The 17,631-nt window shown below is 37.2% G+C and overlaps 1 protein-coding gene across 2 annotated transcripts in view; it reads right to left on the minus strand.

Moving 5' to 3' along the window:
• Window positions 1-6,802: 6,802 nt before the first annotated feature.
• The window catches only part of LOC127436649 (dedicator of cytokinesis protein 4-like), a 143,015-nt gene continuing 132,186 nt past the window's right edge, over window positions 6,803-17,631 (minus strand). Inside the window, exons 49-52 of one of the 2 annotated variants that reach the window (XM_051690923.1) lie at window positions 17,158-17,230; window positions 16,651-16,746; window positions 16,176-16,234; window positions 6,803-10,718 (exon numbers count right to left, since the gene is read on the minus strand). In XM_051690923.1, the coding sequence (XP_051546883.1) occupies window positions 10,299-10,718; window positions 16,176-16,234; window positions 16,651-16,746; window positions 17,158-17,230 (648 nt within the window). In that variant the 3' untranslated portion in view covers window positions 6,803-10,298. The remainder of the gene's footprint in view (window positions 10,719-16,175; window positions 16,235-16,650; window positions 16,747-17,157; window positions 17,231-17,631) is intronic. The other variant, XM_051690925.1, reaches the window with a different exon arrangement.

Consider the following 17,631-nt stretch of genomic DNA (forward strand, 5'->3'; position numbering starts at 1 on the left):
TCAGTTTTTTGGCAATTTCAAGAATTGTATAGCCTTCATTCCTCAAAACAATGATTGACTGACGAGATTCTAGAGAAAGCCGTTTCTTTTTTGCCATTTTTGAACTAATATTGACCTTAAGACATGCCAGTAACAAACCAAATAGCTTTCAACTATGTTTGATATAATGGCAAGTGATTTTCTAGTACCAAATTAGCAATTTGGCATGATTACTCAAGGATAAGGTGTTGGAGTGATGGCTGCTGGAAATGGGGCTTGTCTAGTGTGACCGGCCTTCGTTTAGCTCTGCGTTGTGTGGATAAATGAACAAGACCGGGCAACAGGAATTACTCAGGCCAGATTTTATTCTGCATGAATAAAGAGACAAATTAATCAAAATAATCTCGAATCTGTGGCCTTCTCTCACAACTGGAACACCAGCCTGTCCGTGAAAAGCATTATTTTAGCCACAGAGCTTGCACACTCATGCTTAATGAACTCTCTCCAAAAATACATGCTCCATATCATTCACACAAACTTCATACATGTTTGAATAAGATTAAAGTGCATTTAAGAACAAAATTACATGTTTTATTACAAAAAACAAAACTCATATCACACTTTTTAGACGGAGCTTCAGCACAACTAACCTCTCTTCAATCGCGCTTACCGCGAACTGAAGGAGAGCAACCGGAACCGGAACATAAGTCTTAAAGGAGCCACGCGCCATTTTTAACAATACTGAAAAAGTAGCATATAACCATAGAAACATGACATCTCAAATAAAAGAAATCAATATTAAAAGAATAAATTAAATGAAATATTAAAAGAATTTCCAGAATACAAAATAATTATATAAATATAACAACTGATAACAAAAAGAGAGATTTTGTGTGAAATTAATAAATAAATATAACACCTGTTACACTAGGTTTGATCAAAAATGACTTTTTTCAAATAGTGATGGTGCTGTTGTTTACATCAGTAATGTCCTGACTATACATTGTGATCAGTTGAATGCCACTTTGGTGAATTAAAGTACCAATTTCCTTCCGAAACAGCTAAATCTTATTCCATTATTCCAAACTTTTGGCCACCAGTATGTATGTATGTATGTATGTATGTGTATATATATATATATATATATATATATATACACATATACATACATACATACATACATACACACACACACAGTTGAAGTCAGAAGGTTGCATACACCTTAGCCAAATACATTATAAAATCAGTTTTTCACAAGTCCTGACATTTAATCATAGAAAATGTTGCTGTCTTAGGTCAGTTAGGATCACTATTTTATTTTAAGAATGTGAAATGTCAGGATAATAGTAGAGAGAATTATTTCAGCTTTTATTTCTTTCATCACATTCTCAGTGGGTCAGAAGTTTACATACACTTTGTTAGTATTTGGTAGCATTGCCTTTAAGTTGTTTAACTTGGGTCAAACTTATGTGTAGCTTTCCACAAGCAGCTCACAATAAGTTGCTGGAATTTTGGCCCATTCCTCCAGACAGAACTGGTGAACTGAGTCAGATTTTAAGGCCTCCTTGCTCGCACACGCTTTTTCAGTTCTGCCCACAATTGTTTTCAGACTGAGGTAAGGGCTTTGTGATGGCAACTCCAATATCTTGACTTTGTTGTCCTTAAGCCATTTTGCCACAACTTTGGAGGTATGCTTGGGGTCATTGTCCATTTGGAAGACCCAAGTCAACAAGGGTCAACAAGGCCTATAGTGAAAAGAATACCATCCCCACTGTGAAGCATGGTGGTGGCTCACTGATGTTTTGGGGGTGTGTGAGCTCTAAAGGCACGGGGAATCTTGTGAAAATTGATGGCAAGATGAATGCAGCATGTTATCAGAAAATACTGGCAGACCATTTGCATTCTTCTGCACGAAAGTTGCATATGGGACGCTCTTGGACTTTCCAGCACGACAATGACCCTAAGCACAAGGCCAAGTTGACCCTCCGGTGGATACAGCAGAAAAAGGTGAATGTTCTGGAGTGGCTATCACAGTCTCCTGACCTTAATATCATCGAGCCACTCTGGGGAGATCTCAAACATGCGGTTCATGCAAGACGACCAAAGACTTTGCATGACCTGGAGGCATTTTGCCAAGACCAATGGGCAGCTATACTACCTGCATATATATATATATATATATATATATATATATATATATATATTCGTATTACAGTTTTTACTTTTTCTTATGCTTTTTCTTTTGATTTTTGGGTTTCGTGAGATTCACGCACATGTATGTCACATATTGTACACACTTGCATATACTGTATCCTGTATGCTTATGACAAATATATTTTTAAGGGTCTTACATTTTGACAAATGTAACATCACACACAGAAAATTCACATAAAGCTCACAGTATGCGTGCTACTTTCTCCTTAAACAGCAAGCAGGATATACCGAAAAAAAATTAATGTGACAGGGCCAAGCAAGACCTCCAATCTCCTTTTAAGAAAATGGCTGGGAACATTATGTAACATGTTTTATCTGCTGGATAGTGGAGACAGATAATAGAGAGAATACAATTCCATGAAAATTTCTGATGCATTTATAAATTTAAAGTATAGAGGAAAAGTGATCTGACATTTTCATGGCACAACCACTGGGGTAAGAGTATGATTACAGATAACACACCCTCTGTACTAACAGTAGGGGGACAAATAAATGACTCCAAATATCCTTCTGTTAAAATATCATTATCATAACCCAGCATGAGGACGTGCTATTTAGAGTCAGGGTTGCTGACAAGTGCATATACACAGTCAAGGTTGCATGTGTGCCACCCAAGGCAATTTCTCTTGTAGTGTTGAACTTTAGTTTTTTCTACCCACATCCACCCACAACCAGTGTTGAAATACTGACCAGTGGTTAAGGCAAGAACACGACTGCTAGATTAGTGTTCATGATGAAGCAATGATCTTCGACAGAATAAACCGCATTGAAAGAATCAACACTTATAATACCGCTCAAGAGTAAATTGTGGAAGGTCAAGCCACGTTTATGCGATTCCTGAAGACGATGACACTTAACCAGGGAATCTGAGAAAAGGAAGACTTAAGAAGGCTCTTTAATTTGCACCACGGGCGAGTTTCAGCATACAGAATGCACACAGACTTGAGTGCTTCATAGTACCCTTGTTCAGTTGTAATTTCCCAATCAATTGCACTCTGTGAGTGGCCACATTACCGTGGTGTTTCTATTCAGCCCTGATGATGGGCTGTTCACTCGAGTGCTTCAATGTCATGGCCCGGTCAGCAGATTTCTGTCCTTTCAGTCTTTCTAGTGCAACTAGAATAAGGAAGCTGGTGAAGGCTCTGTGGCAAAACCTAGTAAGCTGCTTTGCTGTATATTGCCTAGCCTACATAAGCAGCTGCTCCGCCATGACAGTAGTTGGCTTGAATGTGAAAACTTAAGGTAGGAACAGACAGTTCACACTAATGTCCGCTATAGCACCCCTTTCAGCGACATTGAGAATGCAATGCATACTTGTGTTGCGTTATCAAATCGCAGTCCGACACATTTTGGAACACAACAATGCAAAAAAAAATCAAGCTTGCGTAACATACTTGTGTAGAGTATGTTTTGGCCTTAACAATTGACTCCTATAAAGTTAACGTTAGTATTGGGTAAAATCTACAATTTTTTATTATATTGAATTTTATTTATTTATTTATTTTTTACTCTTTTCAGTTTTAAATGAAATATCAGTCAACATACTCAGTATTTATTTCGACTTGTCCACTGATTTGGTTGCCACAGAATTTGGCAGCATAATTTTGCTATAACCTTTATGTTCGGAGTGCAGTGCATCTATGGTGACTTAAAGGAATAGTTCAACCAAAAATGAAAATTGCCTTCTTTTACACATCCTCATGCCATCCCAGATATGCATGACTTTCTTCTGCTGAACACAAATTAAGATTTTTAGGAGAATATTTCAACTCTGTTGGTCCTCACAATGCAAGTGAATGGTGACCAGAACTCAGAAGGTCCAAAAAGGACATAAAGGCAGAATAAAAGTAATCCATACGACTCAAGTGGTTAAATCCATATCTTCAGAAGCAATATAATAGGTGTGGGTGAGAAACTGATTAATATTTAAGTCATTTGTTTTTCTTTAAATCTCCACCTTTGACCAGCCCCAACCAGTAGGTGGCTGAATGTGAAAGTTTAGATTTACAGTAAAAAATGACTTAAATATTGAACTGTTTCTCAGCCACACTTATTGTATCACTTCAGAAGTTATGTATTTAACCACTGCAGACGGGCATGGAACAGAGAAGAAACGATGAAGGCGGTTAAAGTCAACAGGCAAATCCCAATAAGCCGCTGATAGAGGAAATGAGAGGATAAAAAGCGAAATCTATTATCCATAAACTCTGTTTGAAACTTCTCTCTCTGCCGATAATCCTGTTCCCGGTGGAGCCGATGGAAACTCTTGTGTTCTTCAGGGTAGCAGAAAAACACATTGAGCTTCTAAAGCACCTTGAGATCTTGTGTATAATGCAGAGCACAACTGAGGTAAGGCAACATTAAGACCCTCATTTTTCCTTTCCAGTACCCGTAAATTTACACTTCTCTGGACGTTTAGCATCTAAATGAGAATCACTTTGGTGCAGTCTGGGAAACAGTTCACAGAAATCTATCAGCAAAGGCTTGGAATCTCTCTTTTAAAAGTCCTTCAGATATGTTAAGATTTTCCTGTTCTGTTGAAGACTTCCCAATTACAATTACAATTACACCATTATTTTTCAAGTGACTTCTGTATTTTCTTGGAAAAGTCCTTGACGTCTCAGACAGGGAACAAACTTACCATGACAGCAGAGAATTTTCAATCGGCCCAACACAGCATGGTGGAATTAAGTGTGCAAATACAGGTCTTACTGAACAGACAAACTCATGAATAATGCAACCAGCTCACTGCCTGGAGGAATAACAATAAGCTTCCAACTTTTCCAGAGTTACGATCCTTATTACAGGTCCATTGGGCTGTCACAGAATCTAATCTCTAAAGTAAACACACTTACAGTATATACATATATTGACTCAGTTTACATTTCAAGACACCTAAAGTATATACAGTGCTGTGAAAAATATTTGCAGATTTCTGTTTTTGTGTCTCTCATACTAAATTGTTTCAAAAATTCAAACAAAATCCAACATAAAACAAAGGCAATCTGAGTAAACACAAAATACAGTTATTAAATGATAATGCTATTTATTGAAGCAAAAACGTTATCCAATACCAACTGAGCCTGTATGAAAAAAGTATTTGCCCTTAGTTACTATATCCCAAATCTATGAAACTGCATTCATAATGGGGTTCAGCTGGACTAGACACCCAGACCTGATTACACCAGCTCTGTTCAATCAAATCAACATCTAAATAGAAATTGTTCAGCAGCATGAAGTTGGCTAAAAGGCCAGTAGCACACTATGCCAAGGTCGAAAGAAATTCCAGAAATGATGAGGAAAAAGGTGACTGAAATACATCAGTCTGGGAAGGGTTACAAAGCAATTTCAAAAGCTCTGGGACTCCAAAGAACCACAGTGAGAGCCATTATCTCCAAATGGAGAAAACTTGGCACAGTAGTGAACCTTCCCAGAAGTGGCAGACCTTCCAAAATTCCTCCAAGAGCACAGCGACGACTCATCCAGGAATTCACAAAAAAGCCAAGGACAACATCCAAAGAACTACAGGCCTCTCTCGCATCAATAAATGTCACTGTTCATGACTCCACTATCAGAAAGATACTGGTCAAAAATGCCATCCATGGAAGAGTGGCAAGGTGAAAACCACTGCTAACCCAGAAGAACATTAATGCTCATCTGAATTTTGCCAAAACACACCTTGATGATCCTCAAACCTTTTGGGAGAATGTTCTGTGGACTGATGAGTCGAAAGTGGAACTGTTTGGAAGACAGGTGTCCCGTTACATCTGGCGTAAATCAAACACAGAATTCCACAAAAAGAACATCAGACCTACGGTCAAGCATGGTGGTGGTAGTGTGATGGTGTGGGGATGCTTTGCTGCTTCAGAGCCAGGGCAACTTGCAATAATTGAGGGAAACATGAATTCTGCTCTTTACCAGAAAATCCTAAAGGAGAACGTCCGGTCATCAGTCCATGAGTTGAAGCTCAAGCGTAACTGGATTATGCAGCAAGACAATTATCCAAAGCACAGGAGCGAGTCCACCTCTGAATGGCTCAAAAGAAGCTATATTAAAGTTTTGGAGTGGCCTAGTCAAAGTCTAAGATGCTGTGGCAGGACCTTAAACGGGCAGCTCATGCTCCAAAACCCTCCAATGTGGCTGAACAAAAGCAGTTCTGCAAAGAAGAGTGGGCTTAAATTCCACCACAGCATTGTGAATGACTGATCTCCAGTTATCGGAAGCATTTGGTTGCAGCCGTTTCTGCTAAAGGTGGCACAACCAGCTATTAAGTTTAAGGGGGCAGGTAGTTTTTCACATGGGTGATATAGGTGTAAATATATATATTTGAAAAATGTATTTAGTGTTTACTCAGGTTGCCTTTGTTTTATGTTATATCTCGTTTGAAGATCTAAACAATTTAGTGTGAAAAACACACAAAAATAGAAGAAATCAATATGGGGGCAAATACTTTTCCACAGCACTGTACTTCTTGGTTGGTTTCTACCAGCATTACACATTCAGTCTGTTAACTTGCATGTTATTGCACTGAATAAAAGATAATTGGTTCTATATAGGTGTGTTAACCTTTTGAGAAAGAATGTAAAGAACTCTTGCATCAAAATGTGCTTGTTGGAAACGTTTATTAGACAGAAAGTCATTAGAATGTAAATGTGTTCGACCTCATTTTCTCTACGCTTACAAAATACATAAATATTTGACATTTATCATCTTAATTTGCTGTTCAAACATTCAAAGCTGTAAATTTGCTATAGCTACACTTTTTTTCTGTTAAAAACACAGTATTTACAATAGACAAGATATTGCATTTGGCATAATTACAACAATCTTGTTAGTTCATTTACAGTTCTGAACTTAAGTATTGATTTTTATGAATGTCTTCATTCGGCATTTGCAACAAATCAGTCTCTCAACTCGCAATCATAAAAAAGGTGAAAATAAAAATACTTACGTTAATTTGACAAATCGAGTTATCTGATCACATTTTTTTTTTTTTTTATGCAAAAAATAGCTGATCTCGCTCCTTTTATATATTCACCATAGACCTTTTTCACATCAGCACCATCTTTGATTTTAAATGGGAATGACAACTGTGAAGGATAGACTTCACTTCAATTGGCTGTACTGCAGTTTAAAGTGTTTTTGGATCGTTCCATGGACAAAACATTGATAAAATAACATTCAGTATACAAAGAGCTCCAGACAGTGAGTTGTGGAAAAACAGATGTGATCTAGAACAGTGGTTCTCAACCTTTTTTTGATGAACACCCCCCTACTTCATTCCCTTACCACCCCCCCCAATGTGTTATTTGCTTAATTTGCTCAATGCAACTTCATTGCATTGCATACATTTAAAGTTTTATTAAGTTCAGCAGGCTTACGCATCATGAATGTGAGACCAAACGTTGCGTTTCTTGAATTCAAGCAGATGGAGGGCTACATCTGGGGGCTATAAAATGAAAATGCGAAGACAGAAACTAATAATAAAAGTGATAGTTAATATATTTTACATTTGCCTTTTTGAAAATTTTAATTTATTCATTAATTATTTATTTTTATAGTTTTAACAGTGATTTGTAACAAGACCATAGTAAACACATGGAAGCATGGATCTGTTTCACTACAATGTTTAGATGTAACATGATTTCTATAAAACAAACTATGGCATTTTTGTAATTATAAAAAGTAGAGCTACTCTAAATACATCTAAAAACAATAAATAAAAAATATAAATATTTATAAGTTGTAACAAAAATGTATTATATTCCCTCACTCCCCTAATGTAGCCTATGACAAATTTAATTCAGCTGAAGTAGTGATATGATAATATTTATTATCAATCTATTTCTGCCTAAAGTACAGTTAGTGTTACTATAGTAAATTCAAGGGTGGTGATGTAGAATTCTGTGCCGAATTCAAATGGTTTACGCTTCGCGCCTTGCTTCTCACTGATACTCGCAAAGCTTTGAGTTTAAGAGCTCGAGTTTTAAGAGCTTTTCGCTCGTGCTGCTCTGTCCATTGAGCCGTATCCATCTACAGAGCCATACAGGTGCATTAGCCGAGGTTGTGCCTCCGCCTGTTTATTTGACGCTGCTAAACCAGATAGTTCAGATGCGCCGCTAGACTTCAAAATCAGATGAACCGCGGTATGAATGCGTACCAACCCGTATAATCGAGAACCAACTGATATCCTCAAAGTGTAGATAACCGTTTTAATTCAAGGAGGAACTTGACGATAGATTTGATTGACTGATAAACGCCCTCCTCTCTACTAATTTGCTCTCAACGCCCCCCCGTTGAGAACCCCTGATCTAGGAGCTTTATACTGTTCGTGCCATTGAAGACAGTCCCTCACAGCCTCGTTGTCATTCCCATTAAAAATCAAAGATGGCACTAGCATGAATAAGGTCTATTATTTACTTTACAGGGCCTTAAAAAAAAAAAAAAAAAAAAAAAAAAAAAACCTGTATAATTAACTTGGCAACATTCAGACAACAAATTAAATTCTCATGCATAATGCACCAACATTCATTAGTGCTTTTTGCAAATTTTACACTACGAATTTGAGCAGTGTAAACATGTCTACAAAAGCATCTATGCATGTTAAGGCATATGCGAAAATGTATAATCATCATTAAAAATCTGCTACTAAAATTCTTACTAGTAAATTAGATCAAAGGAAGAGGACTTTCCAGATGTGCCAATCCAGTTTTGTATTGGAATGCAATTCGGATTCAGTGTGAACATGAATGTGAGCCCTTATTATCCAATGGCAGGTTAAATCTCTGTAATATCTGTGGGCAGATAAATTACCTTTAATTTCAAGCTCTTTTTTTGGGCTGTACCCTTCCTAGACATCCAGCAGCAATTCAGTGCCATAAAGTAGTCGCTCCGCAAGTTTTTACAGTGGAGTCTATTACAGTGAATGTCTAACACTCAATTTGCATCCTAAAAGAGCATCTTCGAGTTCAGGACATCCATTTCCTTACAGCCCACTTGTTCCTTTGGCACGACACTTGGCAGAACTCCTCGAAAGTCCATCTGCATTTACACTGTGTGGGCAAAGGCGCTCCATGCGCAAACTCTAGCTAGGACTCACTCCGACCACATACAGCCCCCAACCGTCAATGCTTACTGGATTTAATGAGCATGCATTGCTCTGCCCACTCCAATTGGAAAGACGGGAGGGAGATACAACTCTTGATTAAACTTATTTTTAAAGCATTTTCACATTAGCAAGGATGGCAGAGTTTAAACTGTGAAATTGTACTGATTTGTCTAACCTTTGAGAGACCCGTGGATTTTTAGAAATGACAACAGAGACCATGGTGAAATTATTTTTTTTACAAAAGCAGCAACCTAATTCCAAAGAAAAAACGATTCTGGGAAAATATTCAGTGCTGACATTAATGTAGATGAATTCTAGCACCATTTGGCTATATATAAAGTACAAAGTACTTTAAGTTTAGATTGTGCATTAACCATTGATTAAAAGACAGTTTTTAAATCTTAAGGCAAAACTTTGTCTAGTATCAACCACTATTACACATATTAGCATTGATAAATATATGAAAAATCTTTTAAAATACCATGTTTTAGAGTTAATTCAGAGGCTTAAGATATCTGACAAGTGAACCTACAATTAATACCTAAAAAGTGCATAAAAATGCAGTCATACCCCTTTATCCTCTCTCTCACTCTAAATATATTTATACACATATTTAACAAAAATAATAAAAAAATTGTTACATTAAACTGGGAGTTTGGATTTGTAAACCCAGAGAGATTAAAGAGATAGTTCATGCAAAAAAGAAAAATCTGTCATCATTTACTAACTCTCATGTTCTTCCTAACCCATATGAACACGAGATGTACAGTAAAGCCCCAGTCACCATTCACATTCACTGCATCTTTTTTTCCTCCATACAATAAAAGTGACTGGGGCTGACATTCTGCCCAACATCTCCTTTTGTGATCCATATAAAAAAGTAATTCAGGTTTGGAATGACATGAGGGTGAGTAAATGTAAAAATCTTTATTTTTGAGTGAACTATCCCTTTTAATGTGAAAGTGCAAATGGTAGGATTGGTGTTCGGGGTGCAACATTAGAGCTGCGAGACTTTCCTCGGAATTGGTCTGGGTCTGGGAAACTGGTCGGGTCGACGTGGTTCAGTGTGTTGCCTTCGAATCTGTTGGGGTTTCGGTGGAATGGGCGGTGCGTCGATATTTGTGTGAATCGCCAGGCTTGGGGGAAGTGGCACCTGCCTGCGGGGGTTTCGCTCGTGGATGCTGTAAGGAGGCGGTGTCTTGTTCTCCCGTCGAAAGAGCTCATCTGAGCCACTGGAGGCAGAGTTTGGGAGGGCATGGTCTGCGGGCGTTGTCTCGGTACCTGAGGCCTCAGAGACACTGCAGCGACTGAGAGAGGAGATGCCACTACTGTAGCTTCCCGAAAGCACCGGCGAGTTTGACACCAGCCCTGAAGACTGGAATTCTGTGGGTGAGGGGGTAAACGGGGGCACCGCACTCTGCAAATATAAGAAATACACAGGGAGAGAGAGAGAGAGAGAGAGAGAGAAAGTGAGCATTAAGCTTGTACTGTAGTTGGGTAGTTTATGCATAATTTTATAATTTTGTCTGGCAGATTTTGCAAACCGTATTGCGCTGAACGATTTCTCAACACACCGAATTATAAGTCATTTAAAATTCCTATTCAGAATTTTTGATGCAAAGTCTTTTGAGAAGAATCAAAATGTAACAGTGAAGGTAACTATCAAATACAACAAAGGCAACTTTCCACCTCATCAAGCTGATCTGAGCACTGGTCAAGCTACAACATTACGCCATTTCGGCTCTATTCTTTTGAGGCAAAACGGTCTCTTTTAATTATGAACCTAATTTCTAAGCAATTAAATCTGCAACTAAGACTGCAGCTTTTTCGAAGATTTCATTTCACTGAATAAAGCGTATTTAGTCTGATTGCACTCTGGAGAGGACTTCAAACTAAAACTTTCTGCTGGAATAATTAATCTACAAAAAGCAATTAAAAACACAATATACACACTTTAGAATGGTGCAACTAGAGATTGCTTTAAAAAAAAAAAAAAAAAAAACATACTAAAGGCCTCTATTTTCCTTCTTAAAAAAAAAAAACAAAAAAACAAAATTGCGTTTTGAATGCTGGCGTCCCCAACAGGAAGACTTCACCAGCAAGACTTGGTCAACTTGTTTCACTAGAAAGAAAAAGGTCAATATGGAATGGAATGGAAGTCCCACATTTCAGTTAAAAGAGCCAATCACTTTTTTGCTATAGAGTGTACAGAATATGTGTATTAGCTGGACCAGTCTGAGATAAAATGTTTATAAGGATCAGATTTATTATGATCAATTTTATTGTTTTGATTTGAAAACTGAATGTTTTTGAAACGTTAGCTTAAAAGGAATATTCCGGGTTGAATACAAGTTAATCTCAATCAACAGCATTTGTGGCATGATGATGATTACAACAAAAATTAATTTTGTAAAAAAAAAAAAGCTTTACATTGAGGCACTTACATTTAATTTTAATTAGTTAATTTAATTTTAATTAATTAATTAATTAATTAATTTTTAATTTTATTTATCACACATTATACATTTGCACATATACAGTGAAATTCTTTTTTTTTCACATATCCCAGCTATGCTGGGGTCAGAGAGCAGGGTCAGCCATGATACGGCGCCCCTGGAGCAGATACGGTCAAGGGCCTTGCTCAAGGGCCCAACAGTGGCATCTTGGCGGTGCTGGGGCTTGAACCCCCAACCTTCTGATCAGAAACCCAGAGCCTTAACCGCTGAGCGCTTAAATGGTGGCTCAGCGGCCCCATACAATGGCAATGAATGGGGCCATTTTCTGGAGGGTTTAAAGGGGTAAATAAGCTTATAATTTTATAAAATCACTTACATTAATTCTTCTGTTAAAACTCATGTAATATTTGAGCTGTAAAGTTGTTTAAATTGTAATTTTTACAGTCATTTTAGAGTTTTAAGGTTTGTTGACATTACATCGCCATGGCAACGAAATTGTAAAATTGTTATAACTTTACACAGAAAAGGTTAGTAAGTGATTTTATCACATTAAAATCATGTTTACACATATTGTTTGTCTTGTGGCTTTACTTTTGAAAAAGTATTTTAACGTTAAAAAATTGGCCCCCATTAACTTCCATTGTAAGTGCCTCACTGCAACCCAGATTTTTGCTTTTTTTTTACAATTTTTTTTAAAGAAGTTTTTTTTTTTTTTTTTTTGTGGTAAATGAATCAATATATTGACACAAATGCTGTCAATTGAGCTTAACTTGTATTGAACCCGGAATATTCCTTTAATCAGCGGTTTTGGAGATTTCCATCTTTCCGCGGAAAGTAGATAGGAGCTGTACTTCCATACCCATTACCTACATAAAAATAGCTGCTCAGGGATGTTACCAAAATGGCCACTGAGTAAAATGACTTGATATAAGGGTCACTGACAAAAAAAAAAAAAAAAAAGGTTGTCAGAGGTGATAATAATTCTAATTCTTTTTTCTATTCTAATCTGGTCTAAAACAAGTGTCAAGTTCATAGAAATGTAATCTTCGTGTTCATGTGATATGATTTTTTTAAGAAATATGGTATCTCTTACCACCTCTATGCAGATGATACTCAAATATGTCTCCCCCTGCAGCCTGGAGTGAATAGTTCTTTTAATTTATTGCTATGTTTAGAAGAGGTTAAAGGTTGGCTGGGTCAAAATCTTCTCCAGTTAAATGAGAAGAAAACAGAGGTCATTATCTTTGGATCTAATGTATGTGGTGTAGATATTACCAATGGCTTAGGGCCATGGGCCGCTAATCTGCAAAGCCAAGTGAAGAATCTGGGTGTTGTTTTGATTCAGCACTAAAATTTGATTAAGATTAAGGCTGTTGTGAAAAGTTGTTTTTACCATCTATGAGCCATTGCCAAAATGAAATCAATTTTATCATTCAGTTATCTGGAGAAAGTTGTACATGCTTTTATCTCTTCCCACCTCGACTACTGCAATGCCCTTTACTTGGGGACTAGACAGTCTTCTAAGTCACATTTGCAGCTAGTCCAAAATGCAGCTGCTAGGCTGCTCACAAATACTAAGGTTTCACTGGTATTGGCTTCACTACATTGGTTACCAGTACAGTATAGAATTCAATACAAGGTCCTGTTATTTGTTTTTAAAGTGGTTCATGGTATGGCCCCTGGTTATCTCACTGAGCTTATACATTTGCATTATTCATGCAGATCATTAAGATCTGCCAATCAATTACTACTGACTGTTCCCAGATCGAGCTTAAAGCTCAAAGGGGATCGGGCTTTTCAGTTGCTGGCCCCAGGTTGTGGAATGGTCTTCCTCTTGAGATTAGATCCTTCTATTTCTATTTTTAAATTGTGTTTAAAATCTTTTTGTTTTCATTGGCTTTTAATACTTGATGGACTCTGGGTGTTGTCTTTTTTATGCTTGTTTTCATTTCCTACTGTTTGGTTATTGTGTGATGTGTTTATAGTTGTTTTTATATTTTATTTTCAATGCACAGCACTTTGGTGCTACAGTGTAGTTTGAAAGTGCTTTATAAATAAACGAGACTTGAGACTTCATGTCAGTTTCATACATTTTCAAAAAAAACATTTATAGCATTTTCTACAAAATACTGAATACTGATCAAGTGGTGTAACCATCAAATAAAGGGAATTAAAATACTTTCCATGCTCCTTGAATACATGTGAGTGTACAAAACGTAATCAGTCATTTCAAACATTTTCAAACATTTTTTCAAAGAAATTAATTGTTTTTTTTTAAATAAAAGACGTTTTTTAGGGTTACTCCATTTGACCTGAGCAAAATATGGCTTTATATAAAAATTGTCTAAATATCAGAAGTTTTTTTGTTTTTTTATAAACTACTATCAGCCATGAAGGTCTAAATGGGTCTTTCCTGTTTTAAGGTTTTATTTTTTGTCACATGATGGTTACACCACCAGACTTTGATTTGAATTTTTTTTTTTTTCCATCTTATTTTTTTATATTCATAATATTTTAAAACAAATTTGTTTAAATGCTTATTATTATTATTATTATTATTATTTGGTTATTACACCACTTTAGGTCAAGAAATTAAGGGGGCCTCAGGGCACTGAAAGTGACAAAAATGCACCTGATATATAAAATATAGGGACAAAAATGCCCCCATAATTAATTTATCTATTTAGGTCTAATTAAACATTATTGTATAAAGTATGAGTAGCTGTTGATTGAATGCATGCATAAGAGGTAATAAATAAAAAGAGGTAAATAAATTGAACTCAGAAATGGACTAAATTGTCATTATAGTAGAGTTATATTCAAGTAATTGTTTTATGTGAAATGCATCTAATGTATTTTTGAATAACTTAATAGATCTGGACAAAAAAAAAAAAAAAAAAAAAATGAACCAGCATAAACAGCTTAGACTTCAATGGAAATGTGTACTAGTCAAAGCTGGTCTTGTCAGCAGGGTTCACAATCTATGACTGCAGTTTATGTATGACTTGTCTGTCATTTTGACAGTGAACACTACAGTATATATATTTATATATTGTGTGTGGTATGTCATATAGCTCAAGATGGTCAAGCAGGTCTCACTGTCCCTTTCCAATCCACTGACCCCACTAGATGTGGAGAGTTTTCCTTTCTTTTCACAAGGAGTTGGGTGCTTGGCCAAAGGTTTAAAGGGTGATTAGCAGGTCTATGTGCTTTGCAGAATACCAGGGTACAAATCGATATGTGGAGTGGGACGAGAACTCAAGGAAACGGCGAGGAATGTAATTATCGGCAATAGAAACAGCATGAAAAGAGGAGGTGAAGAGTACAGGTTTCTGAGAATCCATCAGAGCGGCACTCCAGTTGTGTGCAGCGCTGAATGGAAAAAAAAAAGAAAAAAAAAGAAAAAAGGCTTTTTGTTTAAAACCTGAATTACTTCACTTGAATGCAGATAAGTTATAAAGGAAGGGTTGATAATTGCAGCTCTGACCTTTTTCAAGGTTTGGTGAGCCTTTTTGGTTACTGTGCCCTGTTAGGCTGTTGAGTCCTATTTTACATGCAAACTAGATTTTAAAATCTCAAGCAAAACTTGAGTGGCGACATTGCTTTTATACGACAGCCGAACAAGCTGTATATAATATAATAATAATAATACAAAAATTATGTTTCAGACAAAGAAATGGCCAGTTTCTTTTCCACCAGCAAAAATAGTTTCAAAATAATCATCAAGCACAACTCCGCTGTCTGCACTTCTCTCATACTCTGGTCTGGAACTAGTGGCGTTTCGTTCCTAACCAAATCTAAAAAAAAAGAAATTTTTTTAACGAATCAGTTGATTCAATGATTGAACAACGCACAAATAACATAAGACACTTATTTGTCGCCACCTACTGGAGTAAATTTGCAGAATCCCCAGAAATGGTCACAGAACTAATCAGTGAACAAAATCGAAATGAATGATGAATCAAAATCCCCACCACTATTTAGGAGAGCCACGTACAGAGAAGTGGAGTGATACGAATAGTGAAGTGTCCCAGCACTCTTGGAACGCCGCTCGACCAATCAGATTCGAGGTCCGGAACTAACTGTTGTATAATGTCTAATACATATAATCTTGTAGTAATATGTGTATAACACCGTTGAGATGGAACGGTTTTAGATGGGTTAGTGGATTCTGAAGGGGTCTGCTTTGGATCGCTGTCATGCACAAGTGCCAGCCGAATTGGAAACCTCTTGTAAGGTCTGGCATGAGCACACAAACACAGTGTCTTTCCCACTAATCGTGAGCCCATTTGGGTTGACAAGAGACTGACCCAGTTTAGATGCCCTGGATTGAGCCCCTAGACAGTAAACATCCACACCAGCAAATACATCAAAGGTCAATTCACAAAAACACCCTACACAGCAAGAAAAGGTCATACCTTTTGAGGGGAGCGTGATGTCATCACAGGGGACTGCGATCTTGTCTTGGCTGGAGACCCTATTAAGGGACACAAAAAGACAATCTCCACTTGATACAGGGGCTTGAGACCATATGATAAAGATAGCAGCAATGATGCAGTTTTACTCTTCAGTTTGAAGGTTTTAATTAAGTTATAGACATATCATGCAGATTAAAGTCAGAAATGCTTTGAGAAAGCTCATCAAGTAGGATTAAATCGACAGCATTTGGAGAGAATCCCGCTGTAAGAGTATATTTTCCTCAGTACACATAAGTAGCCAAGAATAGCTTAGATTCCCACTGATGTCTGCGACTGGCGGCCATCATGATATTGAGAGATGTAGTAGTTAAGACGAGTGAGAAATCCAGACATAGGAGCAGAAGACTTGAGTTAAAAGGCTTTGAAAACATCTATGTGAGTCTAAGGGATCAGCCGCAGCGGATTTCTCTTTTACCTGTGTATGGTGGCCTAGGAGGGACAGGGGGGCACTTTCCGTTTAAATCAGAGAGCGATGTGTCTAGACTCCAGCTACTAGCTGCAGGCTTGACCACTTTTACACACAAAACATGCATTTCAGGAACATCCAGTCAACTCAAGTTCATAACATAATGCCCAAGAGGGCACATTTGATTAAAAGAACAAAAAAGAAAACAGAAAAGATAACATTTGCTTAAATTCCTGTCTACTCAAATTCTCCCCATCTATTATCGTAATAATCGTGAGACCGTTTGCACACCACCTCAGTGACTCGCAGTCACAGCTGTCAAAACACATGGCACACACACAGTTGATGTCACACACAGCACACAAGAGTGGCGGTCTGTCAGCTAGCATCAGATCTGTTGAGCTGACCACGAGACCCCTGTCTCTTTCAGACCACCCTCTTCACGGCAGGTTGACAGATTCAGCGCGAGTGAGTCCTGAAGACTCATACGTTCACATGCACAGATAAATCGCTCACCTTTATCGGGGGTGGAGATGTTTGGATCACTGCGTGGTAAGAATGCGTCGCCCGCTGTGTGAGGAACAGGCCTCTGTGAAAGAGTTTTACGTCAGATAAATGTGGACGTTTTTTGTGGCACTGTTGTAAAAGCATCTCAGTATGTCTGATAATACTATACAACATTTAAAATTCTAAATATGCTGTGTCGACAATTATATGACTGAGTAGAAGTATATTTCTATACATATATTTTTACCAGAGAGACTGGTCCCTAAAATATTTACTGTAGTAACTATGGTTGATGCCAAAATACCATCATTACTCCAGTTACTACAATAAAATTGTGAGATTATTACCTTGGTAACAGCTATGACTGTCATAATAAATTAAACAAAATTACAAAAATGTTGGGTGATTCTGATGAAGCCTGCCAAGAAAATGTCCTGGTCTTATGCTACTCCAAAATTAAAAGTAAGCACTAATAAATTATTA

The sequence above is a fragment of the Myxocyprinus asiaticus genome, chromosome 47, assembly GCF_019703515.2.
Source record: "Myxocyprinus asiaticus isolate MX2 ecotype Aquarium Trade chromosome 47, UBuf_Myxa_2, whole genome shotgun sequence".
Classification (NCBI taxonomy): domain Eukaryota; kingdom Metazoa; phylum Chordata; class Actinopteri; order Cypriniformes; family Catostomidae; genus Myxocyprinus; species Myxocyprinus asiaticus.